Raw genomic sequence first — 20,072 nt, forward strand, 5'->3', positions numbered from 1 at the left:
AGTGAGATCCTGCTGGATCTCTTTTCTAAAGAGTTAATAACTTTTCTGATAATGATCTAAAAGCTTGATGATATTGCTTCAATTAAATGGTCAGTAAAATGCTCTTGTATATTTAACCTCATCATATGAGAGACCGTGAAATCTCTTTTGCTCTGTCTCTCTTCCCTGGAGCAATTTCCAACATTTATTTATTTAAGAATCCACCAGGTTGAAGAAGGGTTCCCTAGGTCAGCAGTCAGATAAAAAGGGGCCAACAATGGATGGTGATTAAACAGTCCTAAGAAATCACATTATCATAAAAACATTGTTTTTGGGGTTTACCGGTTCTGCTGTCATTCTCATTTAACAGAAACAGAAACTTTAACATTTAAAATCTTTCAGAACAGGAAGAAACAAAATGTGTTCAGTGCGCTTGGGGGCATTGAGGATCATACATGCTCAGGGTCAAAACTGTATGCAGTGTGACAGATTAAGAAACTAAAGGAGACATTACTAAGGGAATCTGAGTTTATAAAAGGCAGTAACACATCTGCAGAGCCTCTGAAGTTGCACACACACAGAGTTCACGGCTGGGTGACAGAGTGACAAATTCCTGGAAGTCTGCAAGTCCTAAAACAGCATAGCACTCAAGGCACCAGGATCAAAGCCAGGCCACAGGAGGGCAAGGAGAACACCACCTCACAGGCTCTGTTCATTCTGTGACAAGACATAGCAGCTATAGGAAGATTCAAAACTAGTCTTCAATTTTTTCATCACCACATCATCTACCACACTACTGTTAGGTCATGATGCTTGACCACATCTCAGCTTGAATTGGCACAAACTGCCCCAAGCTAAAGATGAATGGAATTTTTAGGAACCCGGCAAAATTTGTGGGATAAATCATAGATCCACAAATTCAGAACAGCCATCCATCAAATTGGAGGTATGCAGATACCATTTTAACAGCCTTTAAAAAAAAATAATCACTTGAGCTTTTGGAGAAAGAAGGGTTTATAGCCAGAATGACTCTGTCTACCGCATGGGTTAATAGCTTGAGTACTTGAGCATCACTGACAGAGTGAAAAATAGCAAACTGCAGATTTGCTTGGATCCCAGAATGGAGGACAACATTATTTCATTCCAATGGCAGCAGATGTTCAGTGTCGTTTCGCTGGTATAAACATCTTTATGATTCTGGATGCAAAATATGCATTTGGCAAAATGGACTGGATAGGGAATTCCGCTGACCTATGTATTTTCAACACATCATGGGGCAGATTCAAATTTCTTAGTCTACCTTTTGGAATTAAGTCAAATATTGAAGTGCTTCAACAAAATAATTATGACACATTTGGAGATACCATAGAAGTGCACATAATAGCAAATGACATGAGTGTAACAGCATCCACACATGCGAAACATAACAAGATACTGAAAAATGTGAGAAACATGATAGAGCAGTGCTTGGCCCAAGGAGTAAAGTGCATGGAACATGTCCTCTCATCACATGTAATCAACCCTGATGACAGCAAAGTCGAGACAATCCATCCCCATCTCCCTCATGCATTGCAAAGGCTTTTGAGGATGAACCAGATTCATGTAGAGCAGAGATGTCCAATAAGTCGATCATGATCTACTGGTAGATCCCCATGAGGTTTTGGTAGATTGCAGGTCAATCTCTGGCTCCCTTTCCTCAGTGTCGTTGAAACTGGCTCCTGCCCCGCCCCCGACCCCCCATTGTTGTCTGATCAGTGGAAGGGAAGGTGAAGCTTTCTCTCTGTGGCTGTTTTCATTCAAAGCAATATTATTGTGAGTGACTTTTTCCCTTTGACCATCCTAATTGAAATACATCAAGAGCTGTCAGACATCTAGCATAAAATGTACAGTAATTTTTTGCTCCATGTTTTCTAGGGAAAGGTCTGGGCTTTTGAGGTCCTTGTCTGAGCAATTCTCTTTTTTGTCCCAGTGCTTTCCCTGGAAAACCTCGTAGATCATTGCCAGATTTTAAATCTTAAATCTGAAAATAGATCACAGTCTCTCAGGAGTTGGCCACCTCTGATGTGGCTCAGCCCTAAAACCAGCCTATGCCTCGGAATATGGACTAGAAGCTTGTTTAATCCACATCTAGAAGTTCATTACTTAGGAAGTATTGTATTTTGAAAGTCTGGCAAAGTATCTGCAAGATGCTTCTCTGCCTATTGTAACATGACTGCAAAGCTATAAAAAGAGATGCTTGTTATCAAGAACATTAGCAGGAATCTGTGGAATGACACAGATGATGTTTGTGAAGGAGGAGTTTATTATGAAAGTACAGAGTTCTGATGCAGAGTTCAGAACAGAGGCTGAAAGAGAAAGGCTGGACAAGCAAAAGAAAGCAAATGAATCCTGGACTGCAGCCATGCTGGGCGACAAAAGATACTCTCATCACAAAGCAGTGGTGACAAAGTAGTCATTCCAGACAAGACAAGGTGTAAAGTGCTTTGCCCCAGTAACATCTGTAAACTATCACAGCTCAAGATAACTGCAGGTATTTCTTAGACATTTGTACCTACTCCCAATTCACTGTTCCTCCAAATACCCTCTGAGATAATTCAGCAGACTTTGATGCAACCAAATTAAAAAGTCATCTTTGCAAAATCTGGTGTTCCTCAAATATTTGACAGGGGACCATGTCTCTTACAGACAAGGAACGAATAGAAGCAATACAGTGGGGAATAACATATACTGCAATCTTGAGACCCCCACATTTCAGTGGACCAGCTGCGAGAGGCATTCAGACAATGAACTCAATGTTCCACAAAACAGCTGTATCAAGCTGTGATCAAACAACTTGGTTTTACTGGAACACACTGCTGAGAGCCATGGACTGTTTTTCTGAACAGTTGCTGAAGGGTAGGATGCTATCCTTCTTCACACAGTGTACTATACCACAGCGAGCCCGTTGCATCCTAAAACAATTAGAGAAACAACAACAGCACAACTGGGATTGCACTTCTAAGCTCCTGTAGCATCATGAAGTGCTGTTTACATGGAAATGGGCCATGGTTGGCTGCCAGCCATGTTGAGTAGCCACACGTCAAGAACCATGATCATACCAGGTGGAGGCACTTACAGAGGCAAGATGCAAGATGCCGCAGAGGTACATTAAAGTTTGGTGGTGCACAATCCAGAGGTTATGCACAGCCAGAGCTGCCATATGTCTGGGTTTTCCTGGACACATCAAAATGGCACCTGGGAGGATTTTTACCGAATCAGCAAAATGTTGGGGGTGGGGTTGGGGGAGGTCAACAACTTTGTCCAGATTTTCACTTTTGGGAATATGACAACCCTATGCACAGGCACACATTCACTTGCAGCACAATGTGTCTGAGTATAAACAAAAGAACAATGAACAGAAGGACAGTGCTGCCACCAAGCACTGAGGAGCAGCCACCACAGCTTCTGAATGCATCTGGAACTAAATAGAAAAGAACAGAACCACCCCAAGACCCTTTGCTGCCAAAAGAACAAAAAGGCATCTCCCTCTCTCCATTCAACATTCAGAAGTCGACTGAACTGACAACTGGATCTTACTTCAACAATACTAATGGGACAACGTGGTCCTCTGCAACTGAGGGCACATACAAGTCTATCCTCCAGCAAAGAGCCGCTATGGCGGCCAAATGGTAGTGAGAGCCCTGCACAAGAAGCATATTTCAACATTATAGAGAGCTGAGTGAAAGAAAGTTTTATGCAGTAGACTGAGCTGGTGGCAAAAGCTACTTTCTACTGGGTTAAATCCTAGAAGTGGCCTTTGACCTTAACGATAGAACACTCTTCTGCAATAATCACCATAGTTCATTTTGCCCTGTGATTTTATTTGCCTAAGATGGATGGATGGATAGATGACAGATAGACAGAGCAGAGTTTCTTGTATAAAAGAAAGTCCTACATGGGGGAAGAATTAGTATATACCAACACTTTAGGTCCAGGAAAGAACATACTTGCTCAGGCTGTGGGGAAAGTGGCTGAGAGAAGGGAAATTGTAGCAAGAGCCATTTTTGCTCTAATAAAGAATGAAGTTCTAAAATTCTCTGTTTCACAGCCATCCTTGAACCTGTACCTTCTATACAATATGAAATAGCCCTATCTGCCTATTGACAAAGGAATCTGCTTTGTTTTCCAGGATTCATAATAGACAAGTGGGGAAATAAAGCATATGCATTCCCTCTTTTAAAAATGTAGTGTGTGAACCAGCCCTCATCTATATCATAAAATTCTGCTTGCTATAGAGGAATTTTATTTATTTTAATTTTTTATAATAATTTTTATTAAGATTTTCCTTTTACAAATTCGCCATCTCAAACATTATTCACAAATTTCACCTTTTTGGACTTCCACCGGCTTCTCCACCAATCATCCATATTTTCCATTTTTACGCATTCTCTATATTTAGTATTGCCATTTAATATTATCCTTTCAATTCTATTTCTTTTTTACATCTTTAACCTTCACAGAGCCTCTTTAAAACCCACTAGCGTTGTCTGTTCGTCACATATGCTTTTCAGATAATCTGTAAACTTTCCCCAGTCCTCGATGAACTTGTGATCCCGTTGATTGCTATAGAGGAATTTTAGTGGTGTAAAGGTGTGATTTCCTTTTCAGCTATGCTTTGCTGAAAGTTGCTATTTTGAAATCTATTGGTAAAATAATTTATAGCTGATTGTAAGAAGAAAAAGTGAGGAAAGCTCAAAAAGATTCTAAATAATCTGTTTTCTTTCTTTCTTTCTTTCTTTTCCAGCTCCAAGTACAACCCAGCTTGGGATCACTGGGGGTGCTGAAGTTCTATTATCCTGCTGGTTCCTTGTGTTGACACTGTCCTCTTACACCAGCTTAATGTACCTGAAGAACATCGTTCTACAATAAATGTAAAGAACCATGAATGGCTTTTAAGGATTCTTTGAAAGTGCTGATGACTGGATCCAATCTGGTAGAGTTTGTTAAAAAGCGGCGTGGGATATAATCAGCAGTGCTTATGTGGGGATGATCGCCTTCTGTAGAATTGCTCATTATGTAAATACTTTAATTCTACTCTCTTTTTTATTAGCTGCATTACCTTGTGAAGAAGTACACATTGTCCTTTTTCTTCTTTTTTTTTAAAAAAAGACGTGAGAGCTCTGAAATTACTTTTAGAGGATATTAATTGTGAGTTCATGTTTGTAATCTATAACTTTTCAAAAAAACATTCAGTCATGGTCTGCTGATTTGCAGACTGTAGTTTACATAAAAAGAACCCAAATATTGCAGTTTAAAAAAATATGTGATCTTTAAGGCTGCAATACAAACATCCATTTCCCTCTTTAAATAAGAGTCTATCTTCATTTACACAGAATTTTTTTTTACAAAAAAACTAAATAATATTGCCTTTGATTCATTTCTTCAAAATTAGATCACATACCTAGATTTTCTTCTAGCATGATACTCAGATTTCAAGAATGAGCCTTGTGATATGACTGCACTGTGCAGTTATGCTTTGATTTTGATTTTCTCGTCAGTTCAGCATGGGTGTGCCTTCATAAGATACTGCTTTTCGCTTCCTCACCAACAAATGGGAGGGGAATGTTCAATTTTATTTTTTGTAGATGCTTAGCTCAAGGGTACCGAATCTTTTCTTAAGGACAAAAGGTGCTATTGGCTGTAAAATGAACCACCATTGGGGTAAAGGAACTACTCCAAACATTGAGCACAGCAGAAAAAGTAATAGCTGGTACATTTTTCAGTCTGTCAAGTTCAAAGCATATTCCAAACCTGTACAAAGCAGAAGATATCTCTCAGAGACTCCTTTGTGAATGTAACATTTCCTTTGTTCATTCAAAGTCAGAATTTTTATAAGGCTGCAGAGAAAATAATCATCCCTTTATTTTATTGTATTTTTATAATTAGTGATAAGTTCTACATATCAGTATTGTTCTTCCTATTGAATTTATACTGTACAGTATCTGGTTGGTTGGTTTATAGAACATAGTGCTTAGGTCTGGAAAATCTATAGAAGGATTAGAGTTTTGATCATACACACATGTTCATGCACACAAATAACAACAATAATTTGAATGCTACATAAGACAGATGATAACATATCAGTGCCATTTTTTCAAAAAAGCCATCGATTTGCAAAAATATACCAGTGTTTTCTCCCTTCACAAACATTTGGTTGAAGAATTTCCCCAAATGCCTGTTGTGGCTCTATTCCACATGTCAGCCACATCTCTACATGTTGTAAATGTTATGTTAAACATCATTCATGCTGCACAATCTGCAAAGGCATATGGATATAACCTTTAAAATGTCCTATTTTGTCCTCATTCATAGTTTATCTTACATGCAACATTAGAAACCAGAATGAATATATATATATATATATATATATATATATATATATATATATATATATATATATCAAATGATGCCTATTACATATTTATTTGCCAAAATGTCATTAGCATCGTTCTCCTGTTAGAATAACAACTGCATTTTTCTCTTCTGAAAGGACTTCTAATGCCCTGGTTCCTATAAGTCCTGCTTCCATGAAAGCTGACATTGAAAATAACCCCCACATAGAACTTTAGTGAGAGAAACATAGTTAGTAAAGGTTCATCTTTGAAAACAGAAGAAAAATAAGCAATCTGATAGCTGATACTCTGTATCCACTGAATATCCACTTCCAATTTTTTTTAAAAAATGACACTTGAAAAAGCAGGGAATCTGTACAAATTTTGCTCTAGTGTAAAATAAGTGCAAAGACTTTCGTTCACAAGAACAAATAGTGAGAAATTGCTCTTTGCTACTTAATAGAAGATTCATTTGTTTTCATCAGTTCAGGATGTGTGTTAACAGTTTGCCTCTTTAATTGAAGTTGCTAAGATCTGTACTACAAAGTGCAATAACTGATGATGTTACATAAACTGTTGTATCTCAGAATGAGTTTGTGTAGGCATCAAAGCTTAAAAGGGGAATTTAGCAATGACTCAGCTAACCACAGTGGTTTTAATTCAAGTAAACTGACTGTTGAATAAAGAACCGTGGTACATTAAATAATTACATCACCCATTCTAACCCTATGAAACATGGAGGAAGGAGAATGTTATTGACTACATAGTAACAGTTCGCTTTTAATATCGCCATCATATTACAAAGCCTGTTCTCAAAGCTCTGACATTCTAGCTGGAGATTCGACACAATTATTTTACACATAAACCACTTCTAAGACCTACATTATAAATTTATTTAGCTCCTTTATTAGCTCCTGTTCTTCATGAATAAAATGTTGACGCATTAGAAATAGTACGGCTCTTTAGAAATAGTAATAAAGTGCTATATTGAGAATGTTAGGTGACAGAACCATAATGTATCATGCAGTTTGTATTGAAGGAGAAAATACTTTCGTCTCATATCATGCGCTGTGGACCTACTGGTGTTGCGCTATGGCACTTTTTAATGGAAATATTTGACTGGACTGGTGCAATATCCCGACATTTGGGGTGACTAGACATTCAAATTTGTTAGGATGGCAGGAAGCACTGGTAACTTGCAAGGGCTGTTTTTTGGCATCTTTGTAACGGAGGCTTTGCGGCGGGCGATGAGAGCTTATTCAGCTGTCTCCTCCTCCTACAAAGATGCAGAGAACAAGAAGTGTGAGTTGGGTGCACACCCTGTTCCTCCAAGTTGGACTGACTGAAGCCACCCTCTGTATTCCCTCTTGTATTGCAGCTTTAAAGTTCTAGAATCCATTCAACAGGTTGAAAGAGCAGGGTGGCAGAAGCTATTATCTCTGCCAGTGCTCTCTTGGGGAATAAGAAACAAGTCAAAGGTATGTCAGAAACCAAGCATATCCAGCATTGTTTCTCACAGGCACAATAGCTGTTTTAATATCATTTGCTCATCCAAACTCTATAGTCAAGTTAATTGCCTTCACGATCCTCCCCCAGCACATGGAGTCTGATGATTCCTGCAGCAAAACAGGGTGACATTTTATTTTTTATTGTTCAACATGATAATACCTAATGAAAGGGACTAGTAATGTTTTTCGTTTGTGTGGGAGCAGTTGGAACGCATTATTAGCCCAGTGTTCAAACCAGCCTCTGAATTTTCATTTGCAGTTGCTGGGTGTGATTACTTTATAAATGCAAAATACCGTAGTCGTAGAAGAAAACTTTGTGCAAACCTCTCCCTGCTTCTTCAGGAGGGAGGAGATCATAAGAACAAATCAGGGGCTGAATCTCTCAAAGTACATACTGTGATACTGGGACCAGCTCAGTAAGTGCTTTCAAGATTAGTCCCACAGAGGCTCCTTTTGAAACAATGGTCAGCCGAGGGCCTAATTCTGTCAAGACAGACACATGCATACAGTTTTGCACTGAACAGTCCCAATAATATTTAAAAAAAAAAATAGCATGTGCCTGTGTGTTTATAGGATTACTCCCTAATGAAAGTTCCATACTTCTTTGGTAAATCTTTTCTATATGTTCATTGTACAATTTGGGATTTATTGGGACTTGATGTGGATTGTGTTGATTGTCGCAAATTACAATAACATTTTACAGAGTTTATTAGTCCTTAAACTGTGGGGTATGTTTGCTTTCTTCTATTTCTTACATGATAATCTGTGATCATCTAGTTGATATCATCGCTGTTCATATTTTTAATCAACCACAATTATATTTCTCCCAGTCATGAAAAAATATGAAAAATAAATGGATTAGCTCCAAGTGATACAAATGAGGACTTATTATGCATAAATTGTCCGAAGTGTTGAATAGTTATGATTGTGACAATCTGTTTGGCAAATCAGGACACTTAACCACGATTGTGCTGTTGCCAGGTTAATATATAAGGTGCAAAATAATTGCGAAATAAGGTGCAATTACTGTGGTGCAGGTAGTGCTGCTAACTGAAGTAAGGGTTGTCTCAATATACATAATTTGATGGGTGGTTTAAAAGAGATTAGCTGGGAAGATAACTATTCAAAATTCAGTTGAAGTAGATAGGATTTTCTGTTCTTCACTCTTGTTTAAAATTACATTCTGTTTCAGATCCAGAAGTGTTAATAACCACAACTAAACCTGGGGTGATTATTATTTTTTTTGCACATTTTCAGAATCAATGCTCAACATTATGCTGACCAAAATACCCATCTACCCCACACAACTGTGTGCACTTAAGAATGTGTATACCAAAATATGTATTTAAATGGATAAATAATATGCCTTAACGCCTCAGTATGCACTTACTTTTAGGGACTGGATCACCCTCTTCCAGTCTGAGGAAAATAGTCCATATTCCATAATTTGCCGTGAAAGAGTTTTGTTTTTGAAAAGACATTTTATCCCAAAAAGGTCATTCAACACTTTCACCAATTAGACTGTGTCAGAAATTCAAAGCCATGGTGAAACTCTAACCAGAGATTGTAGGTGGGCACAGTAATATTTTCTAAGGAAACTATTAACGTTGCAATCTAGATCCTTTTAAATCTGTTGGCATTTTGCCACCAGTGACGGATTGTACCTAGGGGTTATGGTAACCCTAATGAAACTTTCACACTGTTGATTCTTGCTAGTAGATAATCATATGGTATAGACCCGGCCTGCACAAAATGTGACTCATCAAGATGAATGTAGCCCACCAACCATGTATGGCAGCTTACAAGCAGCTTCCAACAAGTCTACCTGTTGAGAACTATGGAAATGGGGATACCTGGTGGACCATGATACATAGGTGATGATGGGCTGTGTTTGGCTTGTTGGTGCACGCCATAGTGGGATATATCCTGGGGTTATAATTAAAGTACTGTGAGTATGGAACTAATGAAAACTTATTTCCATTTTATTTGTAAAGAGTTCATTGGTGATTTACTCTGTGCACATTTTAAATGCAGTTTGCTCTCTTCTTCCTCCCTAAGCGAGATTTCCATCTTTGGTCCTTCTAGCCTTTCCAAGGATCACAGTCTTCTTCTGGCCTGCCCAATAGAGAGTGCCTCTGCTTCCAAGCAAACGAGTCCCTCTTTGCAATATGGCTGAGGAAACTGTAGCTGGATCAATGAGCCAGTCAAATGATTAGCCAAAGAAATGGAAGTTTGAGGGAGGTAGTAAAGGGTAATAGCTGTTCAAGGCAGAAGCATGCTTGTGAAATTGTGTATGCCACATTACTGAAACATCTGTAGAACATGGTAAATAGTTTTTGAAAAGTAGCATGTGCTTTCTAGATCATTATGATGGTTTAGAAAAGTAGCATGTGCTTTCTAGATCATTATGATGGTTTAGAAAAGCAAAGCAGGAAATATATTTTATCTCAGGCATCTTACATGCAAGGTTTTGCCTGCTTAGTACACCTCTTGACTGTGAGTGTGACAGATTCATTGCCATGCTAGCTGACTTGCATTCTGTAGCCTAATCACAGAATACACTAGCTGAAAGTTACTAAGGTAACTAACAGCACAAGCCTATCTGTGTCTACTCAGAAGGAAGCCCTGTTGAGTTCAATGGGACTTACTTCCAGGTAGGGATGGAAGGGTCTGTCCATTTCAGTTCTCTCAGATTCTCATTTTTCCAATCTTAAATCCTGTTCTCCACATTTCTGCAGCAATTTGTTTGTTTTTTCAAATCCTCATGAAAATTTTTCAGCATTTTTCTGTAAATTTATCCCAATAAGCACATTTTTGTCTGCAGTTTTGATTAATGTACACATTTTAACAAGCAACCTATCTTAATACAATATATTAGATTTTTGTATGTAATTTCAGAAATGTATTATTTTGTATACACGTTTCCTCCTAATGGATGCAGGGTTGTTGTTTTTTCGTAAACTCTGTTTGGAGAACTGCATCCCAAAACTTGGAAAAGAACAAGTTTTGAAGATTGCCTGTGTTTTGGTTCTCATACTTCTTGGAAAGCGCAAATATTCTAAATTTAAACGTGAATTGAATCAAATTCCTCCTCCATCCATACTCCCAGGTAAGTATGTGTTAAGATTACAGCCTAAAATATAAAAACTACTCCATTTCACTCATTAAGGTCAACCAACTAGTTCCTTCCAGGTTCTGTGAAAGATATTTTGTTTTCTGAAGAATGTTTGCATCTGCAAACATTTCAGTCTTCTCTATTTCTTGTTTTCCTCTCCTAAGGAAAGCCACTCTTTCCACTGACTAAATGTCACCCTAACTCAGGTCTTTGTGGAGACCTCCCAGGAAGTCAGTCCTCCTAGGAAGGGTCTTTCCCTTCCATAATCCCTCATTTTTTATGTTAAGGCAAAGTGCTGTAAGTGACATTTGATGCTATTTCACTTTGGCCAGGATCAGAAAATCCACTCTGCTCATGATATACATTCAAGGGTGATGTGGACTTGTGTTTCTCAAAGAAATGCTCTCCCTTATGCAGCACGACAACAGACTTTGAAACAGGGAGGCACTAGAGAAGCCATTTGTGATACAGCATTAGGATCGATCATTCAAAGATTTTTCCCCCCAGAAGGACTCCCTACAGGGTGAGCACAAGCCCATGGTCTAGTTTATCTTTGGATTCTGAAACTGTTAACAGACAGAGCAGTAAGGGAGAATACAAGGATGTGCTGCCTTGCAGCTATACGGAAGACCTCCCAGAACTGTTAGGCTAAGAAAACCCAATAGCCACGCATTTAATATTTTGATTACTGCATCTTACCAGCACAAATACCAGTTTTGGATGTAAAGGGCGTAAAATGTGGCACATTTTGGAAAGCTATAAATACTTGAACTGCCTTGCATGCCTCATTGAGATCATGAGGTATGACACAATTAAAAAACAAACAAACCTGGATTTTGTTTTACTTTTTTCCCTGCCTCACTGACCAGCAGCATCTCTCCAAGATTTCAGGCAGAGGCTGTTTCCAGCCCTACCTGGAGATGCCAAGGATTGAACCTGGAATGTTCTGCATGTAAAAGGCAAGATCTATCACTGAGCTACAGCCCTCTCCTGTGCTTATCCATATACAAGTTTGTTTACACTGAGGGGGAAATACTTCATTTTCAGTTTGATTGCTTTTAAGTCTATTCATTATTACACATGAATAAAAGCATTAAGTGCACTTTAACTGGGTTTGTTCCTGTTGACAATTTAATCCCTTTCTTCCTTCTCTCTTAAATATTTGAAGGAAAGTGGGATATTTATGCTGCCTCCTGGACAGACCTAAAAATAGTCCAGTTGAGACAATGTTAACAAGCAGAGCAGGAAAAAATATATATTGAGGAGATTCTGAACGAGAACTGTTCTTCTGAAAACTAATTTCTGTTTGGGTGTGTGGGGTTTTCCTTCCAGCCATTCATTTCTTTGGTGCTAAGCACTGATTACTAAACATGAATCACTTAATTTCCTTTCCCTAACTCTTCTGTTCTAACTTCCCCTGTAACTACTGTATCTGGGGACTCAGCTAGACTGGTAAGGAAAAAGCAGATTTATATGTGTTGTTTATGCGATATAACATTGTGCCACCAGAGGGCGATATGGAGTCCTGTTTTTTCTCTACCCGTTTTCCCTGTTTAAATTTACAACGCTTTAAACTGAAACACTTCTTTGATGTGTCTAGATCCAGCCCAGGTTTCTTCCTTTCTGCGAAAATATCTATCAGCCCTTGGCTTTCGTAAGCTGGAGAATAACGCCAACTGAACACGGCTTGCAATAAATGAGGTTTTAAAATACATTGCAAATGTCAGATTTGTCATCCGTAGCAAGGGCATTATCGGAAACTACATTCTTTGAACCTATGGTTTTTGGGATGATTTTCTCTGCCTTATTATTCCTGCTTCACACCTCACCATAGCACAAGGTGGCAGATCAGAGTAAAAGATCAACCTGATGAAGACTCTCCTTGTCTGCCAATATACTAATTTGATGAACAGAAATAGCAGTACAACGCTGCAATCATACCCCCTTTGTCTGCTGTTTTGCAATGATTCTTCCCAACCAACAAAAGGTACACCTTTGGAAATCCTTCTACATTTCCTTCAGCCACAGAAAGTAGTACTGGGTCTGACAGGCTAGAAACTGGCTCTGTATATGAATGTTCGCTAATTTCTTCCCATAATAACTATAGGCACAATTCCACTAAAAGCTAAGTACTTTTAAAAGTTCATTTGTTTCAATGGTAGAATTAAGCACACGCTTAAATCTCACTTATTGAAAACAATGGGCTTGTTAAAAGGGCTTAACTTTGACTATGCAAGAGGACGAATTTGTATAATACATGCCAAAAGATATTTAACAAGAACCAGAATAATCTTTATTCTAACAATGCACAATAATAACGTATTTCGCTCTCCAAGCTACTGCATTTATAACAGAGCTCCCACTGACCTTTTGAAAAAGCCTTAGAAGAAGCCCTAGGGATCTGTAATACCACAGACTTTGATTTCCTCTATCTTTCCCATCTTGAGGGGAAAGTTGGACAATTTTTGCATGCATGTACACACACACACAAAATTATGTTTTTAAGCAAAGCTTAATTTAGCCTGGAATTTCCAAGTCTTCTAGATGTACTTAACATTTGTCGCTTTCTTCAGATGTTACTTACTGTAGTGAACCATCATCTGCTTAAAACCAAAGGTGTGAGGGGAAGACATTTCAGGAATCCACCATGAAAAGCTGACTTCACTGACTGGCCTGTTCTTCTTTAACTTCATGCTAATGAGACAGTTCCAATTTCAAGTTGGGAGGAACTACAGGAGGTAACATGCTTCATTAGGCTGTAAAATGTAAGTAGGACTGGGTGTTTTCCCCTTCCTAATTTCATTAGAAATTGCTAAAAGCATTGGGTTGTTCCTCCAGTGGAACTCAGAATTTGCATTTTTCTTCGTTAATTTTGACCTTCTGACATGTACTTTTTCACAACAACAAAAAGGAGTTAGCTTTAGGAGCAGGGGGAATCTATAACAGCTTTGCTTCCTCACAGCAAATTAGAATTAACAATTGATGCAGCTAATGTTATGTATGGTTCATTTTTTGTGACTCCTGATCATAGGCTAAAATAATCACAGTAGCATAAGTCCACTGTGTCTGTGCCAAAGTGGTGCAACATTCTGCAGACATAGGCCATGATTCAGAAAGGTTTTTCTGGACATACAGTGGTACCTCGGGTTACAAATGCTTCAGGTTACAAACACTTCGGGTTACAAACTCCGCTAACCTGGAAGTATTACCTCAGGTTGAGAACTTTGCCCCAGGAAATTGCATGGCGGCGGCATGGCAGCAGAGGGAGGCCCCATTAGCGAAAGCGTGCCTCAGGTTAAGAACGGTTTCGGGTTAAGAACGGACCTCCAGAACGAATTAAGTTCGTACCCGAGGTACCACTGTATTAGACATTTTAATTGTAACATGCACACTGCTTTAAAAACAAACTGTACTTTTAACTTTCCCGCATCTAAAGTGTGATGTGCAGTGTGATGTGCTGCACATGTCAACAAAACCTATTCAAACCTGAATTATGGTTAGGGCCATGCCTCAGTGGTAGATCACATGATCCACATAGCAAAGATACCTGGTTCAGTCCCTGGCATCTCCAGGTCAAACAATCATGTAAGGTGATATAAAAGCTTTCCACTTGTGACCCTGGGGAGCTGTTGCCTGTCAAAGTAGACCTTACTGGGCTAGGTAAATGCAGAGCGGTCTGGTGTAAGGCACCCCCCCTATGGATTTCTCAGTATTAAGGCTGCTTCCCTTCTTACATTTGCCCCCATGGGCATATACTGCAGAGAGCCATAGCCAATCAGAAGCTCCCTGTGATATGTGCCTGCATTTGCACCTGTGACTTTTTTAAAACAAAAAACAGCAACACCCAAATATTTTAGCTTGCATAGTAGGGGTATGTGCTAAATTGGAAGAATATAAAGTAGTCTGTCAAAATGACTACATAAGGGTGCCAAAATGGCATTTCTGGTCCGCATACACAACAGAAAATGCAAGCAGCTTCATGCACACTTTGTGTCCCAACGCACTGCCTAACAACCACTTGAGCAATGACCTGCGGAAAATGCGGTCAATAGCTCTTGGAGAGATATTCCTTTAGAAACCCAGTGCCTCTGATTTTAAGCTGCTTTAGCCAGTGTCTGTCAAAAAAAGTCTCTCATTTCTCTCGGTGATCTGGAAAATAAGCTCGCAAGTCAACCATGTAGAGTTTAGAATTTAAACACACACACATACACACACAAACCGCCACCACTAAACATAGCTGACAGAGTCATCTGAAGATTTCTTCAGCGATATTTGCATAAGCAGCATCTTTTGACAGAGTTAATCAAGCAGACACATGTCTGAACCACAGGAAAGTGGGGTGCGGGGCTTTTCCAACAAACCTAACTGCACTAGAGAAATACTCATGAGAAGATGACTTAATAGTAAGCTCACTGGTCCCTCTAACTCATTACTTGTCTATATTCACTAGCTGCAGCACTCCAGAGTTTCCAGAAGCAATCTTTTTGAACCCTACCTAGAGATACAAAAGATCAAACCTGAGACATTCTGCAGGCATGATCTATCAGTGAGTGAGAAAATATATGTGGATGCAGGTTTCTATGTGTATAACCTTAGCTGGATGCGGAATAGTATAAGATCTCCTAATTTAATAAGAGCCCTGATGGAATAGGCCAAGGCCAGTCTAGTCCAGCATTCTGTTCCCACAGTGACCAACCAGATGCTCATAGGAAGCCCTAAGCAGAACATGAGCTCAGCAGCACATCTCAGCCTTACATTGGTGCATGTGGTTCCTGGGTCATGTCCATGTAGCCCCGGTTTGGGCAATTGGCAACCATGGTCCCTATTTTAGGAGCACAGAGTAGGAAGGGTAGTTTCAGTCCCCACAATTCATCTCTCCTCCGGAAACAATTATTGGTGCTATTGATTACATGACTGAAACTGTGTGTGCACACACTTTGACCAAGGACAATGCTTTTATATATTATTTGAAGAGTAGGCATTTTTAATTGGGAGCATCATATTCTTATTTTTTCCCCTTAAAGCAATCACTTTAAAGCAATCACCAGGAGACTGTTCAAACAAACCATTGACCTCAATGCAACCAACTTTGAAGTTAAGTACACACTTTACTGCGTTCTTAGTTTAAGCCAGAACATTGAAGTATTGTTGCTTCAATTCACCCCCATGCCACAGCCAGCATTTCCTTACTATCCCTGCAACTGTTTTTTGCTCCTAAGTTTAAAAGAAACTTTTTAAAAAACAGCTAGAGGTTTAAAGCACTATAATAGCATGTGTATGTTCATCTTGCTACCTTTGCAAGTTACCTTTGCTACGACACACATTTCAAGAAAAGAAAGGAAAAAGCAAACAGACACTTCAATAAAAGGATGATAAGATTTGATTTTCACTCAGAAGAGTTTGAAGGGCCTGTGTTGTTTGTGACTCTACAAAACTGTTCCCCTCAAGCTGAATGTGTGAACATTGACTTTGCTCCAAGGAAGAGTTGTGGCACTAAAACACTATCTTTTATCTGAGTATATATTTATATTACGTGGATGTAGGATATATGTTTGAAAAGGAAGTTGCTTTTATTAGAGGTGATCTGCTACATGCTTTTCAGCGAGACAGGCCTAGAGCTTTTATACCTTTTACAGTAGAAATCCTTTTATGTTTGCTGTGTTTATATTCCCTACCTGATTAACTGGGCTGGTGGGTGTAGAGTCCCATCATGGCATTCATATGTATAACTGCATGTTACAGATATCACCCCCTGGGTCATTTTGGAGAAAAGAAACTTGAATAACCCTATGAATCCCATTCAGAAGTAGGAATGGAAGGATCTGTCAGGTTCTCTTCTCTCAATTTCTCCTTTCCCCAAATTCAATTCTTCGCATTTCTACAGCAATTTACAATTGAGGCACGGGGGGGGGGGGGTGTGGTGTCATTAGAATTGATCAGTATTTTGCTTTGAATTTCTCTGAATAAACACATTTATGTACACAGTTTTGACTAATGAACTCACTTTTGCAAGCAATTATTTTAAAACAGTGCACTTGTGTATGTTATTTCCATTAATATTTTCTTTGTAAACATTGTTTGGGGCACTACATCACAAAATTTGGAGAAGTGTGAATTTTAAAGGATGGCTGTGTTTTGGTTCTCATACTGTTTCAAAAAGTGTGGATGTGATACATTTGCTGTTATATGTGAACTGAATTGAATTTCTCCACATCCCTACTCGGAAGTAAGCCCCATTCCACATTCAGTGGGACTTCTCTTCCAGGTAAATATGTAGATAATTGACTCCCGAGCTTTTAACTTCAGTGCCTTGATCCTTGTCTAACATGCAACTGCATCTTCAGACATGTTAATCTTTAGGGTGGCATCAGTGCCTTTGTCACATCAGCAGACATTTCTTCAGTCCCCACCTTCATCTCAGATCTATTTGAAAGCAACCAACCAACATACCTTATGCTAGGGAAAGGGGTAATGTGGTCTTGTTGCAGATGTTCAGAAGGGTGTGTGTATGTGTGTGTGCGCACAGAAGTAAACCAGGAAAGCTGCTGCATTAATTCATGCCTGTGTATGAATCATGGGGAGTTGCTTTATATATGAACTCAGGGCATAGTTCCATCCCGCCCAGGATTAACATCCCCCCTCCAAAAAAAGCCCCACAACTCTCGGCATTCCCCTCAATGAAAGTTCAACAACAGTGTGCAACCCCCTCCCCCCCCCCAAATAAAAGCTCAACAATTCAGGGCACTTTGTGTGAAATAAGTGGGTTTTGGATTGCAGTTTGGGCACTCGGTCTCTAAAAGGTTCGCCACCACTGCTCTATAGGAATTGAACCATGGACCTCCCACATTGTGTGTGCTTTCCCACTAACCAATTGTCCCACACATCAACACACCGCTGAGAGTGCTTCCTTTTGGAAACATTCTTGAAGCTTGTAGCTAACTGGAAGCATTCATATTATGCAAATGCCCCAAGCTCTTGGATACTTTAGAATATGCACCCCCACTATTTAAAAATCTCGTCATTTGGCCCATTTGCCACAAAATTCAAATTTGCACCTGCAACAATGAAGAGTAGCAAGTCTCCTTTAAAAATGCACAAAATGGACAGTCTCAAAATTCTAACGACAGCCTAATGGCAACTCTGATTCCCAAAGAATCCTCCGTACATAGGATATAGATTGCCCATAAGCACTAGATGATCATTTTCATTCTAGACTTGACACAGTTTTCGCGGCCCAACACTCTAGCAAATGTCTGTTTAACATCAACCCAGGCAGCGCAGGTTCCTTTTAAAATGACATTGGACTAACACCAGTCAAGAGGGCAACACTGATGAACACTTCTGCTTTCAATGTACTGCACTCTCTTGTGAACAAAATAACGCTTCTTATGCCATGAAATCAGTTTAAGCAAAGGGTGTTGATGTTATAACTGAAAACCAAGTCAAATACTCTAGAAAGGTTAATGGGAACAGTGAACAGAACTTTACCCAGAGGCAATGCAATGAAAGTATGTTAAAATATATACCTGGTTATTATCAGTTTCCAAAAGACATCTTTTTTGTACTTTAGCTGTTGAAGAATAAATGCTGATGTCTATTAGAGTCAGAAAATCCAGCATGATAGAGTACTCTTTTTTCAAGATACAGATTATTAATCCAACTGGATTAATTTACCAGTCACATAATTGGCAATGTGACTGTCTTAATGGTAATCATCATCATCATCATCCATTTGCAAGGACCCGAACCTGTTCAAGACTCTGGTGTGGGAGGCAGGTAGTTTTAACCCTTTGGCCCCACTCTCCTGTAACAGTCCCAGTCTGTACAGAGGACCCCACGAGTACAATTTCCATTGAGGAGAAAACTTCCATTTGACTGCAATAGGAACTCAAAATGTACAGCTCAAAATGGCAGGCACAGCCCCCCTCTACATCAGGACTGCAGGGGGCAAAAGGTTAACCCCTCTCTACCCCTCCCCACTGCCACCAGGGTCCCAGTCCAGATCAGGGCTTCCACACTTGCAATTGATTTCTAGTCAAGTTTGGCCCTGAGCCTGTGAATGGGTGCCACCTGCTCTTTGCAATCTTGCAGTTTTGCCTCTTGTGCATCTGTTGCCCCAAGCAGTACACATTTAGATTATTTTCCCAATATGACCTGCAATGAGCCAAGTGTATGTGTTTTCTATTCAGCAATTGATGACTCATTTCAAACATCACTACATGTATTAGTGGGAGGGAAGCTCATTCTAAAATCCACAACATGGAACCACTTCTTTTTCCTTCCTTCCTTCCTTCCTTCCTTCCTTCCTTCCTTCCTTCCTTCCTTCTGAAACCCATAAATTCTTTCACCGAAGTAGCCGCATGCAGGATTGTCAGATAATATGAGCCAATCCTTCTCCTAGTCCTTGAACTGCTATTATTTCTCAGAGCATAAGGAGGCAACTTCTCGCTATCTGATCAAGGACTAGTATTGTTGGGAATACAAAACAACTAACACATGATTCATACCATCTCAGCCTGTGAACTCTCTTGTTGCCAGGAAAAACTGAGAACAACTGAGAACCTACCATGGGAGCTCCCTTTGGGCTTTCTGTACCAATGCTCTCTTCCATACCTTCATTCCGTATGTGCTGCACAAACTCGATTAGACAGCTCTAATTCCTTTCATTGCATGCTGTGGCCCATATTACATCCAAAAGCCATCAGGGAAGGGGCAAGGTGGGCTTCCCTAGGCAAGAAGTTGCAGAACCTGGATGCTGTATTGGCAAAGATATTAAGTACTTTGCAAGGGCAGGATGCACAAAGCACAAGGCAGCTCTGAGTAAAATGCTGAAAATAATGCACAAATGGCAGTATGCACAAATGATGCATTCTGAAAAGACACCTTTTATCCCCCAAAAGACCCCAAAAGATATTAATTCCTTTTTATTGAAACGTCATCACATAGAAATGCTGTTGCTTCCAGGAAAACATGAAATTCTACACAGTCATTAAAATCCATACGCGTATTAACTGAATCAGCAGTGACATCTGGCAAAGATTTTTTTAATTGTATATGAATGGTGATAGTTTCATGATGACTCTGTTTCAGTTAGCATCT

At 39.4% G+C, this 20,072-nt stretch overlaps 1 protein-coding gene and 1 long non-coding RNA gene across 8 annotated transcripts in view; one reads left to right on the top strand and one right to left on the bottom strand.

Moving 5' to 3' along the window:
• NEGR1 (neuronal growth regulator 1) overlaps positions 1 to 6,690 on the top strand; it is a 453,778-nt gene extending 447,088 nt beyond the window's left edge. For both annotated transcript variants that reach the window (XM_053392063.1, XM_053392064.1), the window contains one exon: positions 4,763 to 6,690. In XM_053392063.1, coding sequence (XP_053248038.1) covers positions 4,763 to 4,887 — 125 coding nt within the window. In that variant the 3' untranslated portion in view covers positions 4,888 to 6,690. The remainder of the gene's footprint in view (positions 1 to 4,762) is intronic.
• LOC128415610 (uncharacterized) overlaps positions 1 to 20,072 on the bottom strand; it is a 105,612-nt gene that overhangs the window by 30,267 nt on the left and 55,273 nt on the right. The window lies entirely within an intron of this gene.

This window comes from Podarcis raffonei, chromosome 6 (assembly GCF_027172205.1).
Source record: "Podarcis raffonei isolate rPodRaf1 chromosome 6, rPodRaf1.pri, whole genome shotgun sequence".
Lineage (NCBI taxonomy): Eukaryota > Metazoa > Chordata > Lepidosauria > Squamata > Lacertidae > Podarcis > Podarcis raffonei.